This window comes from Micropterus salmoides, unplaced genomic scaffold (assembly GCF_014851395.1).
Source record: "Micropterus salmoides isolate LMB-PRFRI ecotype aquatic unplaced genomic scaffold, ASM1485139v1 Ms_hic_scaffold_11, whole genome shotgun sequence".
In the NCBI taxonomy this organism is placed as follows: domain Eukaryota; kingdom Metazoa; phylum Chordata; class Actinopteri; order Centrarchiformes; family Centrarchidae; genus Micropterus; species Micropterus salmoides.
Genome location: NW_024040152.1, coordinates 18,838,956 through 18,852,589, shown reverse-complemented (window position 1 = coordinate 18,852,589; position 13,634 = coordinate 18,838,956). Strand labels below are relative to the sequence as shown.

Here is a 13,634-nt window from a genome sequence, read left to right as displayed (position 1 = left end):
CTGCCTGCCCTCCTCATTTCCAATGCAGCAGCGACCATGACAGGCATCGCCGCTGCTTCTTTCTTCTCCAACGCTTGCAGGTTCGGGGGCTGCGGACTTCACTTCGACTCTCTGGCCGAGCTAATCGTGCACATCGAGGATAACCACATCGGTAAGAGCCGATAAGTAGTGTGCGCCGCAGCTAGCAATGGCCGAGGTTTGCAGCTAGCAGGAATGGCTAAGTTAGCAAGCTAGCAAGTTACTTCCTGCGTCCTGACCTGACAACCCTGTTGCTAGGTGTGGTAGCTGTTGACGTTTCTGTGTGTTCACTACCTTAATGTCTGTATCAATGCTGTATCACTGATTAGGTAGCTGCAACAGCAACAGAGCCGCACCGAGACACCACGGGAAGACAGTTTCTTTACGCACCGTCGCTCGTGCAACATTATTGCAAACCAAGGCCCGCGCGCAGAGCTGCCTCGGAAGCGTCGTGATTTAACTTGCAGTCTGCAGGAGCCAATGATGAAACACTGATTATTCATAGCTTGTTTCAGTCTGCCTAACATAGCTCAGTTCTAACAGAGACATACAGGACTTTGGTACTACTTAGGATGTAAGTAAGGATGCACTCTTAAACTGAGTCTCTGTCATTTAATTTACAACTTTAACAACCGCTAAGAAATGATGTAGTTTGGATAGGCTATTTAATGTTTTATGTTGTTGGCCCATCTTTACAAACATGTATTGTTGCATAGTTATTAGATTTTTGGATCTGACAGGGTAGTTTTTAAAGATGCACTTTTTAAAATCAATGTTGGTATTGGTCTGATAGTAATTTACTGTAGTTGAGAAAATAGCATTTGCATTAAAAAAACAAGAAAAAGATTGGTTTCACTATTATATATATATTACATTCCCGCAACCCTGTAAGCAGGATAAGCGGTGGACAATGGATGGATATATATACTTTAGTATCTCATATTCTCATATTTATGACATGCAAATCATTATAATGAGTAACAGTATTTATTAATAAAGCAAAACTTGGTGGTGTTTTCATTTTTTCAAGTGGCAGAAATGAGCTTCTATACAACACAAATTTTAGTTTGGCAACATAATTAAAGTTAGACATGCAATTGCCTTAATATAGACATAAATTAATAAAAATCCATGTATCCCATTTCACTCTTAATAACATATGGTGTCGGTCAGCTGAGAGGTGAGAACATATCAGATTGGTTTCTGAAAGTAAATAAGTAAAGTAGCTTGCAAACATCTTTGACCTTTGTTATGTAAGTCAATGAAAGGAGACTATAGTTCACTTGTTTTAAACGCTGTTGCGTTCATTTGATAAAACATCATTCTTGAGAACATATGATGTCATCATTGTAGATCACTAATCCAAGTGCTACCCATGCCATTATAATAAAATCTCCCGAAAACAACTTTGTATAATGAATCATTTCCCCAAATCTGAACATCTGAAAAAGTGAAACGTTGCTTACCATGGTGATGTTCTTGGACTTTGACTTTGCTTCCTGACCAGGGCTATAACAAGTGTAACAATGTCAGAAAACAGTTTTTGTTATATTTATATTTTATTTGTATTTAAATTGTATCCAATCCCAGATGTTGGTTTACAGTTCACCAGCTCATAGCTTGCTTAACTCCCATCAGTGCGCACCCTACTTGCTTAACAGTGCACCCAGGATAGCAGCTCAGAAATGCCCTACTGACTGCACACCAAGTCTCACCATTTAATCCCACTAGTTAATATGGGGCAAGGCAGTAACAAGAACTACCTGTGGGTGGAGATGTGGAAGGCATTATGGATCAAGCTATGAAATCATAGCTGTTTCATGATACATTTGTCTGATTCACGAAATGTAAGACTTCTGTTTGAGTCCCTTGTTCCTTAATGTCTTTTTTGGCTCCACATACAATATTGCTATGTCCATGTATTTTATAATAATTTGAATAATAGAAGTGAATAAAAGTGTATTTACAAAAGGTCAGTCAGAAACTACAAATTAATGTAGTTTTATCTTACATGCATTTTACATTATATTATATGTTATGAACATTACATTTTTGCTAAGTGCTGAAGCATAAAACATAATAAAACATTATATCTTTTAACTAAGTAAAATCTAGAAGCTGAATTCCCCTCCACATAGTTCTGTTTCCCAATCTAATATTTCAGACTCTTATTATTGAAGCTGACAAGGCCCAGCTGTCTCTGTTGTTCTTGTTTGTTGCTTGACTGGCTTTAATATCCTCTGCCCTCTGATTGTGTGCCGTGCATGTGTCCGAGGTGTTAGCCTTAGAAAAAATTCTTCCAAATGACTTATAGGGGAATAATGAGGCAATTAGTTTGCTCAGGGTGGAAAAACTTTGCTGCCCCCCTCCTTTGTCCACTGGCCTGTGCCCACTCTGAGAAGTGCGAAATCTTGCGCGTTGTGCCAAGTGCCTGTGAAGCATAATTACAGAGAGAGTGCTTGATTTGGCCTGTCTTCCTCCTCATCTGGTGGCCTGCTGCTGAAAGCACATTCTATATTATAATTAGGCGCCTGGAAAACAAGCACACATTCTTGTCCCCATTTTCCCCAGCCTGCCTTCTGGTCAGGTTTGTGAACAAGAGGTGGCGCTGCTCAGTTATAGGTTGGCTAGGCTTTCTTGAGATGCTTGTTCATGTAGTAAAAACTTATGGTTGATATTTGAGGTAACTTCCTCTAGGACTACTTATTTAACAACACTGTTTATTGTGTCATACAGTAATCAGGTCAAAGGGTGAAGCTTCAGTTAAAGAAAACATATTAAAAAGGATAATTGGTAAATTAATGAGAGCAATAATTGGTAATTTAAGGCAGTGGTTCTCAAACTTTTTCTTGTCAAGAACACCTAAACTGACACAAATTAGACCACGGACCCCCATTTGATAAGATTTTGTCCCAGGGTCTCCCATCTGATAGGATTTTTTCTATTATATGTTTTATTACAGAAAGTGTGTGCAACCCAAAATAGTCATATGTTTTTTCATTGTGTTATTTATGGATGGAATGTATAGTGAAAATAAATTATTCCAATTTTTTGCTGGGGACCCATTGGTGTCCCCGGACCCCACTTTAAGAACCACTGATTTAAGGGATGCGTGGTATACTGTACTTGAATACATAATAATCCTTCCAGAGTAGTTTGTATCCATACATCACTGCTCTTTAAGGAGATTATTACAGTAACTTTAAAATGTAACAAGCCCCAAGACGTCATTGGTCATAGTAAATGTAGAGATTGATATTGTATGTACACACACAGCTGTTTGGAAAAGGGTTACGCCTTTCCTGAAAAACTTAAATTTGAATCTCATGAAGCAAAAATCAAATAAAATGTAGATACATAATTGTTTTCAGCCCACATCAATTATGATAAAACAAAATAATAAAAAAATAATTGATTTTTTTTGTCTACCTTCATAGACAGCAGATTCAACTTGATAATATGAGTGTTGGGTGGTCCTCTTAGAACTTTGTGAACACATTCAGCTAACTTTGAGAGAGCAGATGCTAATGAGCCCCAGCAATGAACACCAGCAAGAGCAGAGGAAAGTTTTAACACAGAGCTTAAGTCATGTTAAGCTTGAAAGATCACCACAATGGTCTGGTTTTCTTGTGCGGCATGACCAAGCTGGACTCACTAAGCCACTGAAATGTTTACTTAGTCACTGAGCGACCAGGCCACTGTAGACTTGAAGCAAATAGCGACCGTGTTATTTAGACCTGTGAGTGTGTGTACTGCTGCGGCCTGGCGCACTGATGGCCTGAAGTGTCCAGGCCTGGTAACAATGAGTCTGTTTGTTGCCAATTTTCACCGGAGGCTCATTTAGTTGATTTTTGGCATGCACCCCCAAAATCTGCACGGAAGTAATAAATTTGGGAAGCAGTAACTAGTTCCCTGATCTGTGCACCTGGTGGGCCTAATTACATATCCCCATCCCCCGACACCACTGCTCCTGTTCCTGTGCGGTGACTGCGACATGAGGGGCTCCTGTACTCGATTAAACATTCCTCATAGGAGATAATACACAGCCTTTGTTGACAGTACACAACATGGGTGTGTAGTTCGATGCAGGACAATTTATCAAACTAAAATGTGTTACTTTTAATTATAAGATTTTGTTCACATCTTCAATGGACAATGTTAAACATAAGATATTGTCCTATGTCGAATGCTGCAGAGGTGTGTTAGGGTTCCTCCTTTGTTACAACTACATTCATTAGTCTGTAAAAGCTAAGTTGAACCAAAATGTTTTTGTGTATTGTTTTGCAAATTACAGTAACTCCTCATTAAAAAACCTAATGTATTCCTGAAATTCTCTGACCTTAATAAGCATGGTACTGAGAGCTGATATCCCACTCAGTTGAACTACTGTGGATTTCAGCAAAAGGTTTTGTGTCACATGGCCTTTCCAGTTTTCCAAAAATGCAGGTTTGAGAGCGCTGAATATCTGCAATTTAAACATGAACACAGTCAAATTATATATATATATATAGATGTGTGTGTATATATATATATATATATATAGAGAGAGAGAGAGAGAGAGAGAGAGAGAGAGAGAGAGAGAGAGAGAGAGAGAGCAGCAAGGAAAGTTTTTTTTTTGTGTTTACTTGTATGTTTGTAAAAATGTGTCTTTGTAGAGATGTATGTGTGACTTAGTGCATGTGTACATGTTTAAGTTGCTGTCTGTGCTGAATGTATTTATAATGGATTTCTTTAACCTCCCCGCATTTTTTTCTTCTCAGTAACCTGCAAAGGCAGCTTACACATGGAGCTTGACTCCATTTCATTTCCTCCTCAGAGGTCACATCATAATGAATTACCTGTGCCACCACTCCTGGAAATGTCCCCCACTGCTCAGAGCCGCCATAAACATGTCACCATAATGCTCACCACTCTGCTCTACCCCACAGTGCATTTGGCCATGAGGGTGGATGGGAGAGCCAGACACTGGTGGAAATGAGAGAGGGAGCTGTGTGTCTGGTTTGTGTGTCTGGTTTGTGTGTGTGTGTGTGTCTGTGTGTGTGAGAGAGAGGGTCATGGAGGGAGTTATAAGAGGGCAGTAGGCGTCACTTCCCCCATTGCCTCAGGAAGCGTTGTTGTGTGATCGCCCCTTGGTTTCCTGTTGCGGGCCGTCATAGGGACCCTAATGAGAACATGTTATTGCATCATGTTTTCTGCACTTATACACTGCAACCACTACTCAGACATTCCCACACAGATGTTCCACAGATAGACACCAACAGTAGGCATAGACAATGCTTCATGTAGAAAGTAAGGTTAGTGTGCACTGTCATATCACGGCTAAGCAGATTTGTTGAAATGAGAAATATGTAGGGGCCATTACTTTAGTTTTTGTTTAGTTTTTTAAAGTGAAATGCAGACCTGTCAGGGATTTAAAATTTTGAGAAATGCTTTTAAAGAAATCTAATGCACAACTTTGGGTGGAATTTTAATATATTTTTATGACTGGGTTAGTTTCACTAAATGTATTTCACAGCAACTTTCTTGCATTTTATCCTGATTTTTCTCTGCCATTTTGCCAAGAGAGCAAAGAACACCTGTTTGCCGTGAACTACAATTTGCAGAAAATGGAATTAGCTGAAAATCAAAACTTTGCATGAGATCTTTTTTTGGTTTTCAGAGTAAAAAACATTATAAACTAATGTACATCTTTAAAAGATTTGAGGATATTTCAGTCAAAATAAAAAGATTATTAAACAGTAAATGTTTTAAACTAGATCTGTCCTTTCTCTTCTTTATCCCACAGACTTTCCACCTCGTATGTAAACAATCACTGGGGCTTATAAGAACTGATTTTTTGCCTCTGGAACTAGTGACGGTGAATAAATGCCCTTTTTTGTTTCCCAGAAGGCTTCTAATAGTCGGCCACCAAGGTGGACCACCTGTGTAGTTTGATTAGAGGGGTTCCCATCTCTACTTGAGGCGCCTTTGTCCCGGTCCTTGACTGCCACTGGCCCCAAAAGAATAGCTGAGGCTGTGGGGAACTGGCCTCTGCAGGCCTCCCTCTGCCCACCTGAGGTGTGTGTGATTTACAGTGTGTGGGAACAGATTGATCCACTGCTGTTTGAGAGGTCCACGAGCAGACGGCCATGCCACTCCTTGAGGCTCATTAGGGATCTTAGGAGGGATTTCTTATGCACTCACGCACACACATACAGACACACAGTGCTCATAATAGTCTCTGCACTGCCTCTGGCTTTTGGCAGGGGAATAGTGCTGTTATGAATGTGTCTTTCCGACTCTGACTTTGGCTGGAGAGCAGAGAGAGGTGTGCTGTCTTTCTCACTGGGGATAAATCCACTGTTAATGAAACACTTGCTTACGACTGAGGCCATGAGAGAACCCTCCTGAGCCTGAGGCACTGAGGTTTAAGCTGTTCTTAGAGACTACCTGCCAATATCATAAAATTCTGCCACTATTTCATCGTCAACCAAGCAGCTTGGCCTTGAGTGCTAAGTGGATGATGCCCTGTGTCTTTCTTTGCCCATGTCTGCTTTTCAAACACTCCAACACTGTTGCCAGTACCTGACTTAAACAATACTTTTGGATACCTTATTTTATTTTAACATGTTTCTACTGAAAAGTTTTTTCCATATAACAAAATATACAAACATCTTGATAAAAGAACTTAACTCAACCAGAATACAGTTGATTAAAATTAAACAACACTAAATATGACCAAGCATTTAATGCCAATTTTCAATACTTGATAGTTATTGATAATTGATGGTGCAAATGCATCTCAGTTGGCATTCGATACCCAGCCCTAGCCTTGCCTCTTCAGACACACCCTTTCTGTCCCCTTTATAGTGAGAAATAGATCATAGAGCACCAAAAACTGCATCAGTTCTTCTTTGGCACAAGGCCTTTCTGTCCAGCAGGAATTTAATGGAAATCTGTTTTTAGGTGTTTTGTTACAAACACACAAACAAACAAACAGAAGTTTAAGGCAGTGGCAGTAATAATTGAGTATGACTCATGGTTTTATTACAGCCTCACAAAGGTGTTGCTTACCCCTTTAAACAGGAAAACCTTAATTACGGCATTTCCATATGTTTTGTATCATTGCCATAGTCATTTTTAAATTATATCAACTAGGACTGGGCAGTTTACAACTGAATATACAGATTCTATTAAATCTGCACTGTAGTCATTGTGCCTTACAAAAGCATAATTTAGAATGTAATGTTACAAATAGCCTGAGGTGTAAGTGTTGTGTATAAATGAGCTTGTGGATGGAAACAAGCATTGGTTTTAACCACATGGGGGTAGCAGTCTTTCACAGCTCTGTCAGAGGCAGACAGGGAGGCTCAGCTGGTTAGAAGTAGACACTGTTGTTTTATGGGGCATCTCTCTTCTCCCACATGGATGGCAGTGGGAAGAGTGTTTGAAGTCAAGCCTGCTTCACCTCAGGGTGTGGAGATTGGCTATTGTTGTACATTTAGCACCGCTGAGCAAGATGAATGTCTGGAGCACAGCATGGGAAAACACAGTATGTGTCAAGTGTGGTCATGTATGAGCAATGTGGCGTCTGCAGAGCAGCTTTTCAAGAAGTGGCATGGAAATTCAAATGTGAAGGTACATGCGATGTTACCTTCTCTTATATATTTTGAATAAAATAACAGTTTGGCAGAATGCATTACACCAACCGGGAAGTAGCCTGATTATCCAGTACAGAGCACCAAGTGCAATGAATTCAACTAAAAAAGTAGACATAAGTCTACAGGGGTTAAATCAAGAAACCAGAATCAGCTTAAACTGGAGCTTCTCCAGGAACTCTAAACTAAACAGTGACTGTAGTCTAGACAGTGGTACATGACATCATGTTAACTAATTGTTCTGCACATTGCACAATATCCTGCATTTTGATTATTTTCACTAAATAGTTTTTATTAGCCTTTATTATTCAAGTCAGCTGAGCATGCATGCTCTTTGACAGCCCAACTCGTCACATTCACGCACACACATAGATACCTGGTACTCACCCAGTTCAACCACAGCCTGCTACTGTTGGCCACTGCTCAGGGATACACAGGTAGGGCAGAGCGAAAGTTCTCAACAACGTTCAGAAGATACAACCACATTAACATGTATGTACTGAAAAGTTAGTTTTCACAGATGCGCAGTACAATAACAGACCCTCGTGAAATGTGCACCCTTTGATACCTTTTGTACCTCTTTACAGTGTCAGTGCAGTAGTAGAGATTACTGATTATTATTTGGTACTGCTTCATATTTTGGCAATCTAATGTGAAGAGGTTTGAAAAGGTTTTACTCAGGTTTAAAAGCCTTGTTGAGTATTGTATATGTCTATTTGCTGTTAACTAATTTAGCTGCTGCTTTTATCCAAAGCGACTTACTTGGGGAATTTTTTTCCCCAACGTGTTTTACAGTAGCAAACGTTTAATAGCAGAACTTTCTAAACATCAGGGCGGTCCTACAGTAACAAGACGAATGTGATGACCCTCTTTTCATAAAAAAAGATTGCAAACCCTGACTACTCTTATATCCCACAATGCCAGGTTCATGACAGATGCTGCAAGGCGAGAACACGATGCCGTAAAGAAGAAGGTGCAGCAATTGCTGTAAATGTCAGAGGTCACACACCTCTGGAGCAACTAGGGGTTAAGGGTCTTGCTCAAGGACAATATGGTGGATGTGTCACGGTGGGAATCAAACCCAGGTCTCCCACACCAAAGGCATGTGTCTTATCCACTGCCCCATCACCCCCCTGTGCTGTAAATTTCTGTAAATCTACCTGAAAAGTTTGTACTATGTTTCCACTGTGTCAGAGTGTAAACCTCTGTGTAAACCTCTGTGTGTTTCATCCTCCCAGTGAAGCAAAGACTTCAGTGCAGGGGGAACTGGTCATCCCAAAGTGGGATAAAAAGGGAACTGCTATTCTCAGTATTGCCTTATATGACAAGATTTCACTTTTTGTAAATCTACAGAATTTGTTATGTTTACAGTTACATTATGTGCCTCATTCTTACACACACTCTCTTGCCTGCTTAGACACAGACCCCCGTCTCCTGGAGAAGCAGGAGCAGCAGCAGCCGACATATGTTGCCCTCAGCTACATCAACAGGTAAAGAAACAACTATTATCAGAAAGAAAACAGCAGGATTTCCCCTTATTTATGTAGTAACTCAATTTTAAGTAAACTTTTTATAAATCTGACATAATTATGACATTGATGTTATTAGTCTTTGGCCTCATAAAGATTTATCTACAAAGGTCCTACATCAGTGAGTATTACTGCTGTGTCCTATGAAGTGTTGCTCATATGATGTTCTACCAGCAATTTCAAATGTCATCTGGCGTATTGCTTAGATGAATTGCTTCAGTATTTGGTAGTTGGTTTTCTTTTATTGCTCTAGGTTCATCCCAGTCGTCTTTGATATGGTGCTTGAATAGTGGTTTTGTGGCAACAAGCCAATGTACAAGTTCTGCCGCTGTCCTTTGCAAACACATCTTGATGTGGTTATCACTTAATTTGTAAATTCCACTTTTGCTTTAACAATGTCTTTATTAACATTTCATTTTTATGATACACATTTACCAAAGACTTTACAATCCATCATAAACCCTGGTGTTTTTTTGATGGCAATAGAGCCATAGAATTTTTTTCCCCAACGTGTTTTACAGTAGCAAACGTTTAATAGCAGAACTTTCTAAACATCAGGGCAGTCCTACAGTAACAAGACGAATGTGATGACCCTCTTTTCATAAAAAAAGATTGCAAACCCTGACTACTCTTATATCCCACAATGCCAGGTTCATGACAGATGCTGCAAGGCGAGAACACGATGCCGTAAAGAAGAAGGTGCAGCCCAAGTTGTCTCTGTCTCTGACAGGCAATCTGTCTCGCAGCAGTGTTTCCACTCCGCCTCGCCACACCAGTGGAAACCTCACCCCTCCAGTTACCCCACCCATCACCCCTTCCTCTTCCTTCCGCAGCAGTACGCCCACAGGTACATAACCATCCATCACACACTCACCTCTCTAGTTACCTGTCATAATATGCATTGTTAACTAAGTAGGCAGCAGAGTGGTTTGACAGTTAAAGAGAGTTCCAGGAGGTCCATTTTCAAGACGCCGTGAGAAGATTTGCTATCATTTAGGAAGGGAGAAATATGTTAACATTTTGAAAAGACGATGGTGACTGAGGAAATTTCGGGCTCGAAATAAACTTAGTTATTATTACTTAGTTGATATGTTGTGCACCTCTGCTTGCCATTCAAGTTTCTCTATTCCAACAGCTTTGACCCCAATGCATCGCTGAAATTTTGGCAATGTATAAATTCATTATCCTGGAAGGACAGGTTTTTGGCATCAGCAGGAGAGCTTAAGAGAGATATCTTCAATTGAAACTATAGTGAATGAGAGGCAGCTTTCGTAGTCAGCCAGCTGATAGTTTCCCATGTACTTTTTTTGTAAAGTAGGCAGTCTTTAGTGTTCTGTTGTGTTTTTAGCTCTTGTGGTTTTGTAGATCGTCTTCTGTCTTTAATTAATCAATAAAGCTATTCACTGACCCTAAGACCTCAATAAAATGCATAAATTCTTTCCCACGATTGGCATATTTCAGTCTTTCTGGAAATTTGGGCGCTGTAACACACAAAGTACACATTATGGGAACACTGGCCCAAAGAACATGGTGAGAACGGTCCACGTTAGTTAGCCTGGAGGCTCGAAGGCCAGGATTTCATCACCAGAGATTATGATTATGATGAAGTGTGCACAAATCAGAGCTTCTGATTCAATACATGTGTGACTTTCTGTCTTTCACCATCTCCCAGGTAGCGAGTGTGATGAGGAGGAGGTGGACTTTGAGGAGTCTGACAGTGATGAGTCATGGACCACAGAGAGCGCCATCAGCTCTGAGTCCATCCTCAGCTCTATGTGCATGAACGGAGGAGACGAGAAGCCTTTTGCTTGCCCCGTGCCAGGCTGTAAAAAGAGATACAAGGTAGGTGTCACTCGACATCTCTCCTTAGAATACATGCTATAGGTTTACCATAATGCAACGGGGTGAAATATATTTACCAAATAAAATAGATTATTTATTTTAGATATTTGTGTTGTACAAAGCGTTTTGCTAACAGTGACATGTGAGAATGTAAACTCAAAATGGATTCACTTCTAAGTTTAGCATTACAGCATGTCAACATAGATGCATACATCTAGTCCACTTCGGTGATGTGGAGTTTTACAGGATTTTCCATTTACATCTGGTGTGTGTGGTTGGGATAAATTACGTGCAGCTTGAGAAAATTGCACTGCTGACGTGAATGACAGGGTTATGGCCAGCATTAGGCATCTGTTAAGGCGCAGAACAAGACAGATTTTGAAGAAGAACATCTTTCTCCTCTCTCTACTGCCTATTGTCAGTATATTTGTAACAGATATTTTTAGGAAGCTCATATTCTTTTGCTTCATTACAGAATGTGAATGGGATCAAGTATCATGCCAAGAACGGCCATCGAACCCAGATAAGGGTGCGCAAACCCTTCAAGTGCCGGTGTGGGAAGAGCTACAAAACGTCTCAGGGTCTCCGCCACCACACCATCAACTTCCACCCACCCATCTCTACTGACATCATCCGCAAGATGCAGCACTAGACACTGAGGGAGCAACCAGCACTCTCCTTCAAGTCACTTCCCAATCCATCTGAACGCCACCATCACCAGCAACGGCTGTTTCTCATTCCGACCTGTTCCTCTCATCCTTAAACCCCTGTACCCCACTCTCTTTTATCCCACTTTGTTATGACACTATTTTTGATTGCATGGTATAAATGTATTAATATTCGTTCTTAATTTTTATTAAGAATGTTAAATCTTTATGTAGTTCACAGTTTTGTACTTTGCACATTTAAGCTATCATTTATCTATTTTTGACTTTTATGTTGTTTTTTTGACAAATGGTGCTCCTTGATGATGAGGGCTTGTCGTAAACTAGAGGATGGCCACACCAAGTCACGAGTAGCCTTGCATGGGCAGTAGGGCATCCTGCTTTAAAGGCAGTGTGAAGGTGGGAAAACTGAGGACAGATTTAGATGGGGTTTTTTTAGAGAAAGGAGGAACCATTACCATGCCTGCCTTTCATTTGGCCTAAAAATATGACAGAGGCAAATGAGAAAAAAAATCTGAATGTGTGTGGTATAACACGAGAAAGCTGAAAACTTTTGTACGTTTCATTCTCTGTCAGATTTAATGCCAATCAGTTATTGGACTTAGTTACTTTTACTTTCATATCACAAGTATTCCAAACTTTTTTTTCTTCACCTGTTTTACTGCAAACACTTGTGTGTGAGCACCAAATGATGATCTCAGGTGACATCTGCAAGCATTTCAGCACCGCAATCCTGCCCAAGTGTTCCAATAGTATTTATGCTGTTCAGAGGGATCATGAGAACTCGATCTGTCATTGTTCCTAATGTTCCTGGTCACTTTCTCCAAGACTTAAGCAGTTGTCCTTGCTATTTTAGCTAAGGATTGAAGCACTTTTTTGTAACAAGTTGCCAACAAATTAGTTTTTTTTTTTTTGCCAACATCTCGTTTCTGGTATATGCACAGTTGCTACCAAAACGAGGCAAAAGGCCTTCAGAGCAGAAGTTTGCATGCTCCCAGGGAAGATGTACAGCAAACATCCGGTGTTTCCAGTATTGTGAGATTTCTGTATGTACAGTAGTTGCCTTGAATTGTAAACCATTCCAATCAGTGCAGATCTTTGTATGGCTTCATTTTGACAGTTCAGATTAATTTCTTTGAATGCAGACATTACACAGACAGCTCAGTCCAGACTGTTTGCTGTTCACCAACTCCCAGGTCTTTTGAAACCATGTGATTGTCCTCGTCATGAATAGAAGAAAGAGGGTCCAACATGTATTCAGCAGATTTATTTTTTCTCACAGTCCTGCTGTTAGGCTGTGAGAGAAACACATACGCCTCCTACTTTGTGCCATAATAACATAGTGTCAGTTGAGGTCACGTACAACACCATTTAATCTCTGAAATAATGAACCCCAGATCTTAAAATACCACAAAACTAGGGATTAATCGGTGCACCTGGGTAGCCAAAAGGTTACAGCGCATGCCGTGTGGATGCATGGTCGAAGCTGGTTTTGTGGTATGTCATACCTCTCTCTCTTTGTGGTATGTCATACCCCTCTTTCTCCCCATTTTCTGTCTACCTCTTCCCGTCATAAAGGCAAAAAAATACCACAAAAAAGTTTGGAGATTTATCAACATTGAGCCATTAGGTATCTTCACTGCATGGATGTTAGAGTTTAGGAACTACAGTCCAATTGAGAATTGTGACAGTATTGTACTGCCAGTATGGAGGAAAGTCTTTCATATAGTGTACAGTGAATGTATTGTTATGTGTTAAGTGCATTAAATTATATTTTCATATGTTCCTGGAGTTAAACAAAATATAGTATAATGTGTATGAAAAGGCAAAATCAGAGGTTGTTTGGAGAAACTAATAGTGATGTACTGTATTTCTTCAAAAGCTGCTTCATGTACACTTTTGTTACATTTAGAATAAAAACTTCCTCTGATGTGTGCCCAAAG

At 40.1% G+C, this 13,634-nt stretch overlaps 1 protein-coding gene across 1 annotated transcript; it reads left to right on the top strand.

Annotated features, from left to right (window-relative positions):
* Positions 1 to 3: 3 nt before the first annotated feature.
* On the top strand, positions 4 to 13,628 carry jazf1b (JAZF zinc finger 1b). Its single transcript, XM_038711672.1, has 5 exons — positions 4 to 151; positions 9,073 to 9,145; positions 9,835 to 10,031; positions 10,857 to 11,026; positions 11,502 to 13,628. The coding sequence occupies exons 1-5, from the start codon at positions 37 to 39 to the stop codon at positions 11,676 to 11,678; spliced, it is 732 nt and encodes a 243-aa protein (XP_038567600.1). The 5' UTR covers positions 4 to 36; the 3' UTR covers positions 11,679 to 13,628.
* Positions 13,629 to 13,634: the final 6 nt, after the last annotated feature.